Raw genomic sequence first — 19444 nt, 5'->3', positions numbered from 1 at the left:
CTCTCTCTCTGCATTAAGCATATCAGTTTCTAGAGAAACTCATGGGTCCGTATGCTTCACATTTCTCTTGTTTTTGATGCTAACTTCTGTAATTTCAGTTATCAGGCTCCATAAAAGAGTTTGCTTGTTTCTTACATTTATCTTGAATGAAAGGTGATGATTTTGTCCAGCAGCTTCAGTGAGATTTCACTCAGCTCTTCCACATAACGCTATTAAAATTCAACATCTCTTTGAACATAATTCAAAAGAAAGAGGATGTAGAATATTTCTGATCTATAACAAGTTTTCGCAGCAGGAGTTCTATGTTGTGAATAATTCTGGAGGCATAAAATTTTATTATTTTCCGTATGTGCTGGGTAATAATTCTACGAAGTATTTGACATGAAGTACATGTCTTAACTTGCAGAGTATTCTAAGAAGCAAGAGATGATAATATGCAAGAAACTATTCCTTGGAGTTAGGATATTCAGAACCAACTGTCCTTGCAGTGAAAAATTGTTCTTAATTATGCCATTTTATAAATGGCGTGTCTGCTAAGCGCATTGTCTCCAATTGGAGATTTCTGTAGGAGGCCATAATTCTTCCCTCCAGAAAATACCCCAAGATATGTCTTGCTTTCATAAATCTACCGACATCTGCCCTTCTTTCCACTCCCTTTGTGGAAAGTACATTTTTATCTTTTTTTATTTTATCATATTAAGTGAAATAGAGGGAGGGATCAGGGATTTCCTGCCAAGTGACTTAAGAGGATACCCTTTAGTTGCCTTACAAAATGAAATCACATGTGACATATATATTTTTGTATTTGTTGTGTTTCTGTGATGTCCTCCCTACCAACCCATTAATTATGACAACATCATTAATAAGTATATGAGCATTATGTAACCTCTACAGAAGGAGTAGGTAAATACAATTTTCCTCATTTTGCAGATGTTCAGTAAGGTTTAAAGTACCTACAACAGTAAATCATGAGATTAAATACAGTCAACACTTGTAGTTTGGACCAGAAAATTCCCTGGCTTTTGCCTGAATGTATGTGTAGTTCAGGCTAGGTAAGTTCCCAAGTGCCTTAGTCCCTGAGAGGCTCCATTCTGGCAAGGGTGATGAAGCAGATACCAGTCATGAACAGCACTGTGTCTGACACAGGACCAGAAAGACAGACTTCAGATGCTGCCCCTTCATGTTTAGGATGCTCCTCTGGGAAGTGGGAAAGCTTCATCCTGTGTGTTCTGAATCAAACCCATGCTTTCAGTACCCCATCTTCCCTTCACTGTTCACCAATACTTGAAATAGTCTTGAAATTGGGAACACTCTTCACCCTTGTTAAAACTAGGTGTCTATTGCCCACAAACAAAAAGAATGGAGTGGAGGTTTACGCTGTTGTGATTATAGGGCGTCATGTCTGTTCCTTGGATTATTTTCTATTTTTATTGCAAGACTGTTAAATGCAAAGTGCAGAAGGATCCCAAGAGTAAAGACTCGAGCCCTAATGTGAGCCAGGGAGTTCAGTTGACTTTTGCTTTTCATTGTCCTCAGTCCTGCATTTCTTAATCTATAACTGTTTTTAGAATAATTCTTCTCTACCCATATTTAGGAGTGTATTACCAGCATCAGTTCAAAAACTGACTGTTGTTTTCCCCCCAGATCACACCAGCATGTTAAGAACCCCATTTCTGAGTTGCGGTCTTGAGGATGTGGTAAATCTTTGCACGTCTGTTTGGCAACACTTGCTTCTCTCTTGCAGTTTTGGAATTCAGCAAAAGAAATACAAAATACTGTCAGTTGATTGTTTCCTGTGTAAAAAGGGATTAGTCATCAGTGATCTCCAAGGGCAAATCCCAGTGGGCAGGAGACCACGTCCCAGTAGCTGAATTGAGTCTCCCTGCAAAATCAGTGTTCCAAGCCCATGGGCAGAGTAGGAACAACTGTACCAAACCCTCCTCTGCTCTAATTGCTGGTTTCTGTGCTCCCAGTTCAGCATGTTTTGTGAGTGCTGAAATTAATTTACAGACTAAATTATTTTCCTGCATTTTGTTCTGTGCAGAACAGAGTGCTTTCAAGCAGTCTTGATTCCCAAGTTTTATTTTCCTTGCCTGGAATGGGACTTCCTGCATGTCTAATCAGTTCTCACCTTCAGAAAGAGGAGCAGATGAAAAGCGACACAAAGCAATTCAATGTGTAAAATATGCATATTTTAATTTAATAAAAGAAAAACAGCAAGGGAGAGATAGGCACAGAACAGTAGCCCCTAGAGCTCTAGTAACTTGTCAAGCCATGTGAAATAAATATAGCATTAGGAATTCCATAGGCGTTCAGTAAAGGAGTGTGCATTTACCATGCTCACTTCTAATTATGGCTTCTGTTGAGGAAGGTACTTAGGGGTGATCCTTTTTAAATTTCTATCCCTTTATTGTTTAGGTTCCACCTTTCCAATACTAAGGTGAAAACCTAATTACTGGCAATTCTGGTGGACTTTCCCTCCTTAACGTGGTTTTGTCAGCACTGCAATACTAAATAGGGCTCATATTTAAATTATTTAATAATAAGGCTTGAGTTAGGAGTCTACTGAGAAGAATAAGAGCATTTTATATCTCTCTGAGAAAGCAGAAGTTATTGCAGCACATACAGTCATCTTGAGTTTGCCTTTCCCGTTGACTTCCAAACAAGTGTTGCTGCAGCACCAGGGACATAACACATGGAGCCAGTCTTGATGACCACGTATTTATATATGGTCCTTTCTGGAGACGTCTTTTTAAGTGCAAGAGTCAGACTATTTTTTTAATTAAATACAGATTGTTGATAGTCACTTTTTCAACCTACAGATTTGCTTAGCGATCCAGCACAGTAGTGTCTGCAAATGGCAATTCTGACTTTGCCAGATTTGACCCATTTCCTATCAAGATGATAAGTCATTTTCAACCAAAATGTTTTGCAAAAGAGCTTGCTTTTTGACTGGCATGCATAGTGAAGTTCTAGTTAACGACAAACATCTAAATGCCCCTCCAATGTTTTTTTTTTGTTGTTAGTTAAAAGATTCCTCCCTCCCCTTTTTTTAACCCATTAAAACATAGGCGTTTGGTTTTAAAATATTCCAGAAAATACCGTTTGCTGACTCTCTCCATTCAGTACAGTGTTTCCTATTTCCAGTGGAGAATGAAAGAAGTCACGGTTGTGTTAATTACTTCCAAGACATGTCATGGGATGAATATTATCTGATCCAGCAAGAGTTAGTACCTTGCTTTGTTGTGGCTTTGGGTGTTGTGTTTATTCATGTTGAGGTTTTATTATCATTAGAAATTATTTGGGTTTTGTTTGCTTGTTTGTCTGCTTTTCCAAGTAGTTGCATTTACCAGTTACTTGGGAAGCCTAAAAGACTGAAAAGGTGAATTCTTTAGTTTGCTGGAGATCTCCCCCAGAAAGCAGCTGGTGTGATTAGCCTGTTATTTTTAGTGAACAGGCTGGATTTAACTGATTATCCCATCTATTTTCTACTTTGAAATCATCACATTTTAGAAACTTCTCCACCAGTCCCCATCAAAAGAAGTGTCTGGTCAGAACATGTATCTTGTCATTTCCCCATCACTAAAATAAAGAAGAAAATGACTGAAAAGAGGGTTCAGGAGAATCATTCATTATAAAAAAGAAGCTTCAAAATGATGAAATGTCTGAAAAAAAAAAAAGGGATCCGTATTAACCATTTTATTTACAAGCTAGTAAAAAAGGACATCTTAAAATACAAGCTTTCAAAACCTGGTGCTTTATCAGTTTTGTGGCAGTGTTGCAACACTGTTTCTCCTATTTATGACTTTATTTTTCTCCTTACTTGAAAAACCAATTCTGTGCTCCTTTGCAAGTAATTCCTATTAAATATAATTCATCCCAATGTGGAAGTCCTTTGTATAGGACTGACATGCTGGATAACCACAGCATGAGGTCTCTACACGTGGCGGATTTCATCAACAGGGAATCCTGCAGATGTCAAACGCACTGCTCATCTTTGGGTTGCAGGATTCAGCCTTTCATTTGCAATAAATGGAATGGGATGCTGTTATTCTTGTCTAAGAAATGTTTTGAGAATGATGCATACAGCAGAACCTCATTAAAGATCATTAACATGTTACTCTCTAGGCATATAGGCTGAAGGTAGACGTGTCACACAAAATTATACGCTACCTTCCCTTTTCAGCAAAGCATGTATTGTGAGCTCTGTAGTGAGCTCCTATATGTAACTCAGACTTTATCACTTCCATTCAGGAGACTCCATTCAACATTTCTTCTTCTCCTGAAAGCATTACCATAAATTACAAACATGAAGCTGCCTGGGCTAAATGGTCTAAATAAGTTTAGTTTCATATATTAGAGAGCTATATATGTATATATTATATACTAAACATAATATGTAGAAAAATATATTTAGTTTTTATGGACACATAGAGTTTAAGGCTTAATTTTGCTAGGCTGTACCTAACAAGAAAAACCTCTGCCCTGAGGACCAGATAGTCTCTTTATTCTTATATCACATGCATTGACTCACTTTCTACTGTGCAAGCACACAAATTTCAGAATTACGTGCATTATTGTGGATTTGCAACCGAACTTCCTCCTTTGTTCTCCAAGCCCAGCTGAAACGTGTCTTAGGTTACCAGAGGTGCTTCTCCAAAGGGGTTGTGCAGGCCAGGTCTGTGCTACCTGTTCCTTCATTACAAAGACGTGCTCCTTGGGGCCACTTTCTAGCACGTGGCCATGTCTGACAGTGAGCACAGCAAAGTGTTAGGTGCTGGGAGCAGCGGCTTCTCAAAAACCCATCAGCAGGTTAAAGATGGAGTGGTGAACCGGCAGCAGTATAAAACTTTGTGAACTGCCTTTGACTCATCCCACTTCTATGTTATTTGGGAAGAAATCCAGGTAACAGCCTGATGGTCTAACATTTAAATTATCAAGGAAACAAAGAAAATGCTGTACTCCTCCGGTCACAGGCTGGGAGTTTTAGTGAAAATCGTGTCTCAATGGTAAGCACAGGAGATGCAGTGACAATTGCATGTAACAGGGATGACGGCACTAGATTGTATTGCCTTCTTGATTTAGTAGATTTGACTTCTACATTTTCACACAATGACCTAAAAGAAATATTATACCCCAGAGTAACTTTGAAATTGTTTGTTTAAATTAACTTTCATTTGGATTTATGCTTAATGAAATCTTCAGAGACGCAGACAGCCCCTCTCTAATGAAATGCTGTATCTTTGAACCAATGAACAGGGTTGCCAAACTGTAAGGATTCCTCTCTAAATGAGTGGGCTTTTATAATGTTACACTTGGGTGGCACAAGCAGAGTGCTAGATGATTAGTTTATGGTCTAGATCATTGTATTTTTATTACACTCATAAAAACTGTGTTTCTCCTCATTTTCGTAATGGCTTCAATGAGCTTCTATACCTTCTAGAGGCACATTAAATCGTTATGTGATGAAAGTACTGATTTAGTGGGGCTAGTTTTAAAGTAAGATGCATGTTTTGAATTCTTATCTTAGTCTGATTGCTGACTGAAAAAGGTGAAACTACGTTAGAATGAATGAAATCTCTTATCATCTTCCTTACATACAAAGAAGGTTCCCAGCTGTGGCCTAAAACAAATGCAGGACAAAAAAGATACAAGTGATAAATCTACGTCTGTCTGTAAAATAAGCTATCTATCAGTTTAATTTTGCTGGTTTTGTGGCATTATGAGTTTTTAACAGGAGGATGGGTGGATTATAGATATTTTTATTTTTAAAATGTTTTTAAGGGGAGAAGAGAAAGAAGATAAAGATTATTTTTATTCCATATAGGCAACTGTAATTTTTTTCCCCACTTCTGTTCAAAATTATAAATAACCCTATTCTGTGCAAACCCTAGATTAATTTCTCTAAATAATTCTAAGCTTGTTTTAAAAGTTGTTTTAATTATGTTGCAAAATGGAAAAAAAAAAGGAAGAGAAATGTTATTTGTTTCTCTATATGCAAGCTATTCTTAAAAGAGAAGACAACATCATTATCCATGAATGGGAAACCTTTTTATTTGATATGTAATTAAAAAAAATAATCCTTGAATTGAATGTATCATCTCATCTTTGCACAGTTTAGACAAAGGCCTTTTTTGTTTACAAAATTTACATGTCAATACAGTTGCTTCTAAATATTTCTGTGAAATAAACATAACCCTTCACAAAAAGCGCAGTTTACTCTTCATTCAGTAATTTTATATGCTAGCAAAAAGACAATGAAAGTTGTATGCAAATATAACATCAATGTACAGCATAATAATAACAGTTTTTAGCGATTATGCTGCTTGGTATTAATTCATAGGAGCCTTTTTGTTCAGCCATGGGCTGTGTTTGGAACAGAGATACGCCAGACCAGAGCATCTCTGCTTGTTTGCTGTTTGTGGGAGGCATCCACAAATCCTTTAGTTGAGGATGCACTGGATTCCTGTATCCTACTTTGTGGCTGGCCTCAATTATTAAGTGATCATGCTGGTGGTGAAGATACGCTGTTTTCTTCTGCTCCTGCTGTACCTGTGCTCTGTGAGTGCACAGTCTGCAGCAGGAGTTGGACTTCTACCTCCAGAGAAAAAAAGGAAAGTAAAAGGGGAAAACAGAGCTAGACAAAGAAAAGGAAAAACAAAAAGGAAAAGAAGAAAAAAAGAAGGAAGGGAACAAAAAAGGAAGAAGGGGAGGAAGAAGAAAGAAAATAATGCACATTTGCAACAAATCTTTTGTAAATGTGCATTTGAAGGGACGATTCCCCCATCTGAAATGTTTCTGGAAGGACAGATTTGGTTTGGGTTTTTCCTGCTTTTTCCTCATTACTGTTGTTCAGATGCAACTTCTATGATTGTTTCAGCAATGCAGCACTTTAATAGCTTTTGCTACATGGCAAGCTGTAAAAAGACACAGGGTTGAGGACACAAACAGGTTTCAATACATGTGACTTCAGTAGGTCCATGCTGCTTTAGTATTAAATATCAAATCCCAAATATCTGTATGTTCTGCAAGCATAGTTCAGTGTTCCCTTTGTGGATCTAAAAGTTTGACAGAAAAGCAGCTGAACATGGTACCGGGAACGAGGAGAGATTTTGTGGAAGACCCGAATTGAAATAGCAGGATATTCTTTAATATTTCATGGACGCCTGCAAAATACGGTGCCAGTTTATTCAGGGATTTGAAAGCAGCTGCAGAGTAAAAGTGTCTAATGAAAATGAAATAAATTTCCTGTGAATGGAATAAATTTTGATTGTGTGTCTGAGTGCAGTAATTATACATGTCACGCAGTAATTAGGCAGTCACAATGTGGCCACGGTGTCTTTCTTTGTCTGCAGATGGTCTGGGAGAACGGCTGTGTCGTTATTGTCATGCTGACACCCCTCGTGGAAAACGGAGTCAAACAGTGCTACCACTATTGGCCAGACGAAGGGTCAAACCTCTACCACATCTACGAGGTACCTAAACAAAATATCTGGTTCTAAATGTGACACTAAGTGTACGGGTTGATTTTTTACAGGGCAAAATGGGGTTCAAGCTGATCTAACCTGGAGGTTGAGCTGAGGGCTCTTAAATACACTTCGTGTGCCTTCGAGTAGTTTTAGGTTTGCAGAAAATCTGAACACAGTTTTAATAGCCATGTAGTTTCTGCTGAATAAGATCTCATAAATAATGAGCCAAGTATTACAATGAAAAAAGGACAATAATTATGTTTTTCAGATGGTTTTGCAAGTGGTTGAAATATGAAAAAGTGTATCTATATTTTATAGGTAAATAGTATTTTTAGAACTAGTGAAATTTGCCTTAGGAAAGCCATATGTATCTCTTTGTAGAAAAGCCTGTATTATCTTTAGTATCTTTATATCTTTAGCAATTAATGCTATCTATTTTTACCTCTTGCCTCAGTCACAACAGCAAATACATATTTTTCTTTTCTGCTTTACATTTCTACTCCAAAATTTGACATCACCAGTTTTGTTGCTATGTAACGTTGACAATGGCTGTTAGATTTTCCCAGTTGTCCAGCTGAGTAGAGGGAGAAAATAATACCACAATACAAAGAATAGGAAAACGTGAGGAAATACTGTTATTTAAAGTAAAATGGGAACAAACTAATTTTCTGAAAAGATGAACTGTGCAAATAAGCTGCATTTTTTAATGCTTATTTTTCTACGTAGCAGAAGAAGCTGACTTTTAACTTCTCATGTGAATTCAACTCAGATTTTTAAGACCTCTGCGAGTGACCTGGGCAATGCATTCTGGGCATTTCCAAGTAGAAAGCGACTGGAAGTCTTAACATATTTTCAGGCAGTGTCTTTTGTATTCACATAATGATATGAAGTTTCAACTCAGTGATTTTTCCTTTTGCATTAAAACTGTCAAGAATTTTTCTTACATTTTCAATAGACTAGCAGGGACAGCTAACCCCTTCCTGACAACTACACTGCTTGCTAAACTAAAAAAAAAATATTTTCCCAGCACTCGCCAATTTGCTAATAAAAATAAAACTTTCATGCAATTCCTTCATCCCAGACATCTTACACTTGCAGTCCTGAAGATGTAGCTAGCAACCAAAATTGCTGATCTCCGTTTGTTTCTTCCTGTGGCGTGTAGGTAAACCTTGTCTCTGAGCATATCTGGTGCGAGGATTTCCTTGTGAGAAGCTTCTATCTGAAGAACCTGCAGACAAACGAGACCCGCACAGTGACACAGTTCCACTTCCTCAGCTGGAACGATCAGAGGGTTCCTGCTTCCACAAGATCACTTCTGGATTTCCGCAGGTAAAGCACAAAGTATGACAGTTTCTTTAAGACAATCCGGATCTGAGGAACTAAACTAGTCCTTTTACTTGTCCTTTAAATATTTCTGGTTTGAAAGGGGGTTCCTCAGCCTGTGATGCCACAATGCTAAACTAACACCAAAATCTGCAGTAGGTTGATGTTGAGTGTTGTCTCACGCGTAAATGTTGCCTGGTTTTAAGACGTATTCATTTCCCATTTAGAGATCGATACCTTTCCTCCCTCTGTACAGCCCTTTGGTGCTTCTGTATCCGTTCTGCAACTTCCAGGCTTTTTTATATGTCTCCCCTATGATCCTTATTGCAGGAATCTCACAAATAAATAGTGTAGTATGAGTACACTTAAAAAGAAAAAACCAACGTGGTGGAGTCATATGGAAGTAACAGCATTCCCATGGGAACGTTTGCTCGTAAGGATGAGACAGTGAGGTCTGTAGACCTTCTGTGGCTGCAGGAAGGTGGAAATTTGAGAAAGCAGATGAAAATGTTGACAAAGCATACCCTCTGGAATTTTAAGGGAAGTCAACGTGGCTTTAAAATACAAATATACAAAGGCAAAACCTGTGAAAGTCCTTGCCACCTTCTCTAATGTTTGCTGTGTCTATCTAAATTTTAATTTGAAAATTAAAGCCATGCATGATAAATACTGGACTGAAATAATCTTCATTTGATTGCAAACCGTGCCCAGTGCATCGTGTGTAGGTGTTAGCGTATGCCAGCTAATCCACAGTGATGTGCTTATGGCTAATGAAAAGAATCTCCAGGAGGTTTGGGGAGTTGGTTCTCAATCCGCAAGCGGCCTGTGGGATCGCGTGTTTTCCCCTCTGTACTACAATATTATATACAACCCCCCAAAGTGATTATACGGGGCTCAGTGCTCAAAGGGTCCAAACTTGTTTCTTTCAATACATGCTAGGAGCTCTGACTGATGCCAGAGTTGTGCATCTGCACCTGAGCGGAGAAGCTGGTTGCCTGTTGGCAGAGTTTTACCCTTAAAAATTTAGGACTAAATGCACTCTTCATCCATCAGTATTCTCATACGTATTGCAAGGCTTCTCAAAGCAGAGAGTCATCTGACATGGTGCAGGTCAAGTAACGGAGTACAGCTGTGCTGAGTCACTAGGAGCTATGGCTAGGTAAGAATATAAGGATATGCTACAGATTCGCAATGCAAAAGTGATAGCAGGGGAAGGAAGCATGGCCATAGGATGGAGTTGAAATTGTAATTGAATATTCAAGGTTTTCTTCTCTGAGTTCAAACTTTAATGTGATTTTTATAGGTTGATTTCCCTTTGCTTGTGGTACCGAGGAAGTTGCCTGTAGTGAATTTCTGTAGTGAAAATTCTGAATTGGTTCTATCAAGCCATGTGAGGCTGCAGCACGGAGCCAACACAACGTCTGATTTTGCTCATTTTGAAGTTAGTGGGAAAGCTGCTAGCAGTTCTAACTAGACAATAAATGAGCCTGTACAGCCAGGACATCTGAAGTTCGGAGCACCTCAACTCCGACTTGCTACAGTAAGAACTGAGGACCCTGCATGAGCTGCAGGATTAGATCCACAGTAAGTCACAGTTCACATCACCAGGAAAGCACTTCTTAAAGTGACATTGTGTAAGGGTTAGATAGCCATGTTGAAGAACTGTTGCAGATACTTTGAAAAAGAAAATTTATAAGTAGATAGAGAAAAGTAGCGGAGCTGCCATTCTTTGTATTTAAAGCCAGTATGGGAATGAACCTGTTAAGATTTAATTGAATTCTGAGTGTTCATTTCATATGTATTCACAGTCCAGTGTAGGGTACTGTAATCATGTGCTACGTGCAGATTTTGTACAATGAACTCATAATACTGAATGCATAGTAAAATTCCGTCTGAAAAGGAATTTTGGCATGCACAATAGCTGGTCTATGAATCTCAGTTTTCTTGGTCATCTGATGTTGCTGTTTTTTTAATGACAAAAAAACCTAATGCACTATTGCTAAAATAATGTATTTGGAATTCATTTATACAATACATGTTTTGCACCTGAAGCTTTCTATTTAAAGCACAAACTCCGCTGGATTACGACAGCTGAGTCATAAAGCCCCCAGAATAAATGTCTGGCAGCGCTACCATACTCATAGAGGGTGGTGCTAGGAAGGGGCTGCTCTCATTTCTTTTAATCTTATCTATGTTTTTATGTGCATTCAGTGTGTTTGTATATATATATGGATATGTGTGTATATTTATATATTCACATACATATATGAAATTAAGCATATACATAACCAACCCTCTATTTTTTATAATTCATCACCAAGAAAAATTGGATTCCCAAAATTACCTTGCCCAGAGTCTGTGGAAATATGGACCTTAAAATTTTTATTGAAGTAAATTTTGCAAGTCTCTTTGAAAACTTGAAAGCTTACAGTTCTCTTACTATGTATCAGTGTTTTAGATGATTTTGCATCTAGCAGATACATTAAACCTTATGGAATAATCTATCGTACTTTCAGAATGTAGGTATAAATTGCCAAAAAGAGATTATTCTATATATTTTAAAAATCTGTACAAAAGACAGTCCCTGAGAGGTGAGGCTACTACAGAAACGACTGGTCAGTTTTAAATGCTTCTGGAGTCCTAATTTCATTTTGAACAATAGACCAATCATTATTGCTCTGGACTAGCTTGTTAGTCATGCACTGATATGTGTAATTAAATATTTCTTGAGCCCAGAGGGAGCACATTTACACTTTAAAGAGGGACTGCTAAGCTAAAAGATAATTAGCATCACATGTGAGGGCTTTGCTTAAAATATATATCTATTATGCTATCACTTCTCGCTGTGTGCAATGGCATTTACTAACACTGCTCACTTTAAAAATGGACAAATTCTTATTTTGCCAGCTAATTAGCGGTTGCCAGTGTCATTTTTGTGATGTTGCAGCTAGTAATATGAGCCCAGTTGCATAGTCACAAAAGTGATCATTGGAAACTGTGACTCTGCTGCAGGGACAATGTGGGAAACCCCTTTTCTGAGCCTCTAACGACCTCTGACCTTTGCTTGCTGATGGTTTGCATGATGATTTCTTTTTCACTCAATGAGCCAAGGGTTGGTTTGTATTACTAATCATTCTTTCTAAGTTAATTCTTCCTGTATATGTATATATATATATATAAATATATATTTTCTTCAACATTCAAGAACTTTGCTTACTGATGAATTTTCAGCTCACTCTCATTAGCCAGAACTAAGAACGAAATGAGATGTTGCTGCACTTCTAAATATTTTCATAAGCTATATATAGACAAAGCTATGAACCAGCTGGATTGAAACCCTTTGTTTTAATGTGTTTCCTGAAATGTGTGATAATGAAAATGTTTGAAACGCCTTCAATAAAACTGACAAACATAAGGTGTCTTTCCCTAACATGTGTCTCTGGCTGTCTGATTTACTGAGAGGTCTGATTTACTGAGAGGTTTAGATCGAGTTTGTCATTGAAATTATATTAGGACTTTGGTAGATGGCTAGTCACAACATGCGAATATCATATTAGTGGTGCCATACAAGGAACAAAGGAACCACACAAGCAGAAAAAGAAATGGTAAATACCCTCCATAGTTACTAGCTTTTATTTAAGATGTTAAATGCAGAAACAACTTTGCTAATGCACATGGTGGGAGGTGGGGGGAGGATGACCAGCTGCACTGCACGTAGGGGAATGCAGACTGACTGTGTCTGATGTTGTTACAGACATTTCAAATATAATTTACTGTACAATACAAAAAATAAATATCAGGGTTTATATTGTGTAGAAGGAGTTGGTCCTCAGATACGACCATCAAGAAATGAATGGTTCATTCATGTAAAAACTCTACTGCAGCTTAAGTCATTGAAATTTTGCTTGGTAGTGCCTGCGTATATATGCATTTATGGACCTACAAATGGTCCATTTAACTTCTAAAGTCAGGTGCTTCTCGATGACTTACCACTTATTTCATAGAACATTGTTCTACTGCATTAATTACTTATATCCAAGCATTATGAATAAAGACAGAATGTCTCTGTAAGTAGGATTTACATCAGTAAGCAAAAGAGTAAGAATTGTGAAAAATTCCTGAATTCAAATGTTTAAAGAATTCATTACAAGAACTTAATATTGTTATCAAGTCCAGTTAGAATCTTAAATAATAAAAAGCAGAATGTGATAATGCAGTTTCATGGGACATCACCAACATCTCTGTAGCCTGTTTGGGTTGAGTTCCAGGTATCCTGACTCCCTGTCAGATTTAGAAGTTTAGGCATCTTCAGGCTATACTGTAAGCAATGTTTAAAGATATATGCATGTTTTCACAGCACAGATGTTAGTGAATAGATGAACAGCCAAGAACTAAATGATTCAGTAGGTTAGTTATGGTTTAAAATTCATAATAACATTGTACCGCAGTTGCCAAATTCCAGCAGCTCACTTCAGTTTAGCAGTCAGGATCCTGTGTAACACTTGTGCTGAGCTGGGGACTATTAGGGGGTCTGGGCACCCCTTGGAAGCTGCCCTGTGAAATGGTTTCACAGGAGACCTTCTAGCTCTGGTAACCTCAAACATCTTACCAAATAAATGGAATGAAAGGTTTTGATTTCTTGAAGCAATGCTTTCCCATTTTAGCCTTTATTCAGCTTGCCTTGATAACATATGTGTGCATATTTTATGGGTTTTTTTGGGCCTGTAACATACTTGACATGCAAAATATATCCTAGAGCAGAAGACAGGGTTTGGGATTTGGGTTTTTGTAAGGCAATTTAAATAGATTTAAACCAATTTTGTGGGCTCTATTCTTAGACTGAATATCTTGGGGTTTTGTCAGCACTGGTTAATTCCTTCCTTGATTTTACATATCAGCAGACCTGTTTGATAGCTGTACTTTCATTGATTGACTTCGGATATATTCTCTTGCCACTAAGAATGTTTAACCAGGAAGCTGTAGAAGAGAATAATTTGTAAATATTAAATATACAAGACTTCTACACTAGAACCAAAGCAGTAAAGCTTTCTGATGGTTTTAGTTATTTTTATCACAATAGATTACATTTTAGGATTTTGTGAGAAGCTTTTCAGGAGATTTGGTATTTGCCTTTCTGAGGAGAACTGGCTTAACAAATCAGCACACATTGCACAAAGTATAGTGACATAGCCAGTTTTGATTTTGGATTCAGTTTGGTGCCCCTCGATACTTCTTTGAGCAAGCTCATGAACTCAAAGATGGCTGTAAAATTAAAGCATCTCAAGATAATCTTAGTTTTGGAGCTAAGATGAGACATTTGAGAAAAGAGATCGTTTATTTTGCCTAGCCAACAGTGATAACTGAAAACAGGGATGTTTTTTGGGATTTCTACAGTAGCAAAATTTCTACAGAAGCAAACTTTAAAAACGATCATGTATGTAACAACTGCTTGTTGTACTAGCAAATTATCAACCTGACTGTTTCTTTAAAGACTGTTAATATGTACTTTTTCTTACTGCGTATTTTTGACAGTTGGCTAAAGAAACAATAGTAATATGCTTAATTAATTTTTTGTGTCTGTTTTATTTCAGAAAAGTAAACAAGTGCTACAGGGGTCGCTCTTGTCCAGTAGTTGTTCATTGCAGGCAAGTACAATTTCTAAAATAGCTTTAGAGAGATTTGTATGTGTAAGAATTTAATTTTATTTTTAATGGGCAAATTAAAGCTTTAGATGAATCACTAAACAGATAGTGAGGTAGGCTGAAGGTATTAAATATAATTCAGTTGTTTTTAATGCTAATTAATACTGAGGATCTATTTTAATAACAAAATTATCTTTTCCTGTGATTTCATAGATGTTGTGCCACAATTTAACAATGTATGGCTGTCTTTTCCAATATAAGTAGCACTTCATTTTCATAAATCTCCTTCAAAATGATAGTGATTCCTTGCATCTCCTCCCAGTTCAGTTGTCTTTATTTTATTAACACTCAGTTACGTTTTATTTCTTCTTTGCTTGCTTTCAGTGACCATGGTAAGAAGAGGGCAATGTCAGGGAGTGGAAATCTACCCAGAGATCAAGTGATCCTTTAAGCGTAGATTATCTTTAGGCCTGACAGTCTGATAGATGCACACAAAAGCTATCAGGCAGGTCAATGGAAAACTTTGCCATAATGACACTAATGGTTGGTTTTCTTATTGGATGTTCTGACTTGTAAGGAGAATGTTGCACTTATTTATCAAAAATATTCTTATCGATAAGGAAGACAGAAAAACAACCTTGCTAAGAGGCAGGTTGTTTAACATGGGGTACTCCACTTTGGGTGGGAGTGAGAAGAAAGGGGACATGTTTCACATGTGGCTCAGCAGAATTACCTTCCACTGGATGCTAGGAAGCCCTCTGCAGAGGTGAATGCTCTGGAGCAGGCTTGTTTGCATTGCATTGAGGAAGCCTGGGAAAAGGAACATTTGATGCAGAATGAAGAACCTTCAAGTTTCCTGCATTTTCCTTACTGTGATGGATGGAAGTGCCTGCCATCAGCTCAGTAGTTTTTGTTTTTATTGGGCCTGATCGCTGCTTTGTCTCTTATTATTCAGTTTAACTAATAAGATTGTGTCTTTGTTCCTTTCATGGACGCAGAAAAAAAAATTATTACCATTACCTCCTTTTCTCTAAGCAGTGATCTAGTAACTGAAAGAAAAAAACCTCTGTCCACAGAGACTTAACAAAAATTAAGTTTCAAAGCCTGCCTGTAAACAGAATGTAATAACCCGCTTCACGCTGTTCTATTATTTTTCCTTTCCTTAATTCTTGTACACAAATTGAGCTATCAATAAAAATAATGGCTTAATTAATAAAACTACATACCAGTCTAATTGGTCACACATGCACCTTTGTAAAAATTTTAGGGAGGGAAAGAAAAAAAGCTTTTACTTAAAGTCTTAATTATGTTTGCTAACAGCAGCTCTAAAAGAGCATCACGCTGGCAATTACACATTGCTCTCTGAAAGGGACACAAGCTGCATTCAGATTAGGGAGCTTTCCCCCTCCCCAGGCTTGGTCTCACATCTCTGAGGAAGGGCTGATGACACACAACAGTTAAAGCTGTTTCTTGGGAATTACATGATAATATTTTTTCTGGTCATTGCAACTAAGGAAGAATTCAAGGGAAAGGTAAAAAGAATAAACAAACCACTCATGATGTATAGTGAAGGAAGACTGCAGTCCCTCAGTAGTCAAATATTTTGGTTCTCAAATGCGTGTCGGTATGCATTGCCTCTGACCACTGTGTTCAAATGCAACCCATGACATTTTGAGACCATTCTGGATAATGTTCTGCTCTAGCTTATTCTGTGGTTCTTGATGTCACATACAAGTGACTCTAAGCTCATTGTATGTGCACTTCTTGAACAGAAGGGTATCCTGTTTTAGGGTTAATGGCTTTTCCACTGTTGTTTAAAATGCTTTCTTGCAGAAACACAACTTGGCTTAAAAAATCAAAACAAAGCCCTGTTATCCGTGCAGACTAATACTTAATCTTCCACAAACAGCTTGCATTAATTCAGTGCAAGCTTTCTCTCCTCTCTCAGTACCATGCTTTAGCCCCTTGTTCTGTCCTCTCCCCCCCATGTGTAAAAGTATAAACATTGAGGGCAGGTACCTGCATGTTGAGTCTAGATACACATTGATAGGCTTTATTTTTTCTTTTTCCCTTTCTGTTGGCAGCAATGGTGCGGGAAGAAGTGGAACCTACATTCTAATTGACATGGTTCTCAATAAAATGGCCAAAGGTGAGAATCGAAAGGCTTGTTACTTCCTCAGTACTGGAAGATGTGCTTGTGTTGCCGTGGCAACGCGGGGAACAATATTCACAGAAAATCTGAGAATAAATTAAAGGCAAATTGTACTCCTTCCTGAATGTTCTTAAGTTTTATTTTCATAGCGATTTCAAACAACAAACCCAAGCACAAATGCTTTGTGAATGAGCAGGTGGATTTGTGCTGCTGAGGAGTATTTGAATTTTTAAATTTGTAATTTAAAATAGTTCTTAGAGTTTTTAGAAGATACCTTGGGACTGTACAATCCTTATTTGATGGTTACATGAGTTAGGTGCTGGACTGCTTCATGGCTGTTGCCTGGTTCTCTGTCACCTGGTCAAACAACCATTAACTCTTCATTTTGTGGCTGCCCATTGCCACTAAATTGCCTAGAAGACCTGGTACCAGACAGGGCCTCCTGCGCTGCACAGGTTTGTCTCTTAGGAGGAAAAAGACTGTAGTGAACAGGACAGAGGACTGAAAATAAATCAGTTAATGCTCTGTTCCCGGTTCTGCTACTGCCTGTTCAATATTGAATAATTTATTTAATTTTTCTGTTCCTTAGTTTCCTTATCTGTGAGATGTAATTTTATGAAGTGGGGAGTTATCTTTCAACATAAATCTATACTGTTGTTTGTTTAAAATGAAGTCTGTAGATTCTTTAGAGATTGGGACCATTCCCTTTGCATTTTATTTATTGTTAAATGGTTCATGGTGGGAAGTACTTGAAATACCCTGAAATAATCTTTGTATGTTAGAACTAAACCAAAATTTTTATACTGATACTGTGTCTTCAAAAGGAAGAGGGGTAAAAGTGGGCATGTAAACCTGACCAAGGTCAAGACATCATAGTCACTTTATTTGTGGATTATTGTACCCATTCTTTGTGCCTTCGGCCATGTTTGTATCACAGTTTTGTAGAACATTTTAAGAGGAAGAGAAATCTTATGAGGTTGAAAGTAAATAGAAAATAGTCATTTGCCTTTCTTAATTCTTAACCTGTGTTCTTAAGTCACCTTGATCTGGCATTATGCACATATGTGTATTTAAAGAAAGAATTAGTTGTAAAAACATATGTTAATTTATACAGAGAAACAATATTTAGTTCTTTGAGTTCTAACCACTTTACAGTTGTTTAAACTTTTCTAACATAGACATGTTTGTATATTAGTTTAAAAATACACTCCATGCTTTGCAGTCATCTGCTTTTGCATCTTGCATGTCCCAGTCCTGTGGGGCATAGCAGGGTCCCATCCCTTTAGAAAGAAGAGTTTAGCATTTTTTTTCTCTCCAGATTCTATTAACATGTCTCATCAAACATGGACTCAATTTTCTGCCCGCGAGCACCATGTGGAACTGGCTGCTGATGTTAAAAGAAGTTAGGTGTTTGCCTTCTCCTTAGCACTGTACTGAAAATAAATTTTTCAGTGGGATGAGATTAGTTTTTCATGCTCGTTGGAAAACAGGTTTTCTCTCTGTGAAGGAATATGGAGATATTTCCAATGCTTGTTACGTGCCACGTGACAACCTAGTCTTTAAAAATAGAAGCAATGGTACATCGTAAAATTAATGTAGACCTTTGTTAAGTATTTGTTCGGCTCATTTCAGTCATCAGCAATGAGAAGCCATGATGAAAACTAGATTTAAAGTATATGCAATTTACTCGCATAAAGAAGTAAATGAGAAATATTTTCTAGCTTGGGGCTTTCAGGCACTTAAGGGAGGGTTGACTTTGTTGTAAAAGCACTGAAGAATGCCATTTATTGACTCCATTGTACCATGTAATGTCAAATTCCATTTTAAGTGTGGGCTTAGCGCTTCACAATACCAGACAAGTCATGTGAAACTGGCCAGAGAAAGGCGTCACAGGGCTTTTTGGAGATCGGTCACCCCCATTTTGTTCTTGACCTGCTCCCCTCTGCCCATGGGGGTGTGCGACGCGAAATCCCCTGACCTGGTGCTTTGGCCGGGGTTTAAATGAAAGATCAAAGGGCAGAGCGGGCATCTCAGCCCTGCTGAGGTGGGCCTTTCCCAGGCTGTCACACTGTGCGGCCGCCAAAGGTTTTGTTCGGGCGGGAACCGAGGCCCAGCCTGTGCGGCCGGGGCCCTCTTTGTCTGGCCTGAGAAGCTGGAGGCCCAGGTTGAGGATCCAATGTTCATCAAATGATCAAAGGCCTGAAGCCCTGGACATGAAATCTTTCTTTCCATTTCCTTTTCTTAGAGAATGAATTGCACGAGTGGCAAAGAATGCCCTTTCCAAAGCTTTTATGTGGAGTGCGAGGGCTAACTTCAGAGTCCTTCAGCGCTAAACATAAAAATGTAAGTGCACTTTCAATCTGGGCCCAGCTGCAAGGCCAGCATCTAGTAACATTTCTTTCAAAAAGGCTTTTAAGGATTAAGGCCTTCAGTCTTTCAAAAAAAAAAAAAAAACCAAAAAAAACGGACTTTTAGGAATAAACTTAGAATAATTTGAGTTTCTTGTTCCACTGTCTGGTTTATTAGAAAGTAGACAATAATGCATTTTTAAATCAAAGTAAATAGAGGAGTACTTAGTTTCGGCAGTGGGAAAGTAGAAAGCAATCAATAAATGCCTTGGCTCTTTAGTGGGGGTTTTAATAGGGTGGGTTGAGAAAAGGAGCTCCTTGTTCATGTAATGATTTACTTCCCTGCATTCTCTTAGACAGTTAACTGTAAATGCCTTTGTCATTTACAATTTCTTCTCCTACTGCTCATTGAATTAATGCTAACACTTAGTCTATTAAACACGTTATAAATTCATATCTTCTACTGTCTTGCCTGTTGCTGTCCCTCGTATTATTTTAGATGCTGAAAAA

General features: G+C 37.8%; 1 protein-coding gene across 1 annotated transcript in view; it reads left to right on the top strand.

Moving 5' to 3' along the window:
• The window catches only part of PTPRN2 (protein tyrosine phosphatase receptor type N2), a 663462-nt gene that overhangs the window by 620509 nt on the left and 23509 nt on the right, over positions 1–19444 (top strand). The window contains exons 18-21 of the mRNA XM_037386391.1: positions 7356–7475; positions 8632–8798; positions 14384–14437; positions 16519–16583. Coding sequence (XP_037242288.1) covers positions 7356–7475; positions 8632–8798; positions 14384–14437; positions 16519–16583 — 406 coding nt within the window. The remainder of the gene's footprint in view (positions 1–7355; positions 7476–8631; positions 8799–14383; positions 14438–16518; positions 16584–19444) is intronic.

The sequence above is a fragment of the Falco rusticolus genome, chromosome 4, assembly GCF_015220075.1.
Source record: "Falco rusticolus isolate bFalRus1 chromosome 4, bFalRus1.pri, whole genome shotgun sequence".
In the NCBI taxonomy this organism is placed as follows: Eukaryota; Metazoa; Chordata; class Aves; order Falconiformes; family Falconidae; genus Falco; species Falco rusticolus.
This window is presented reverse-complemented; position numbering and strand designations above follow the sequence as displayed.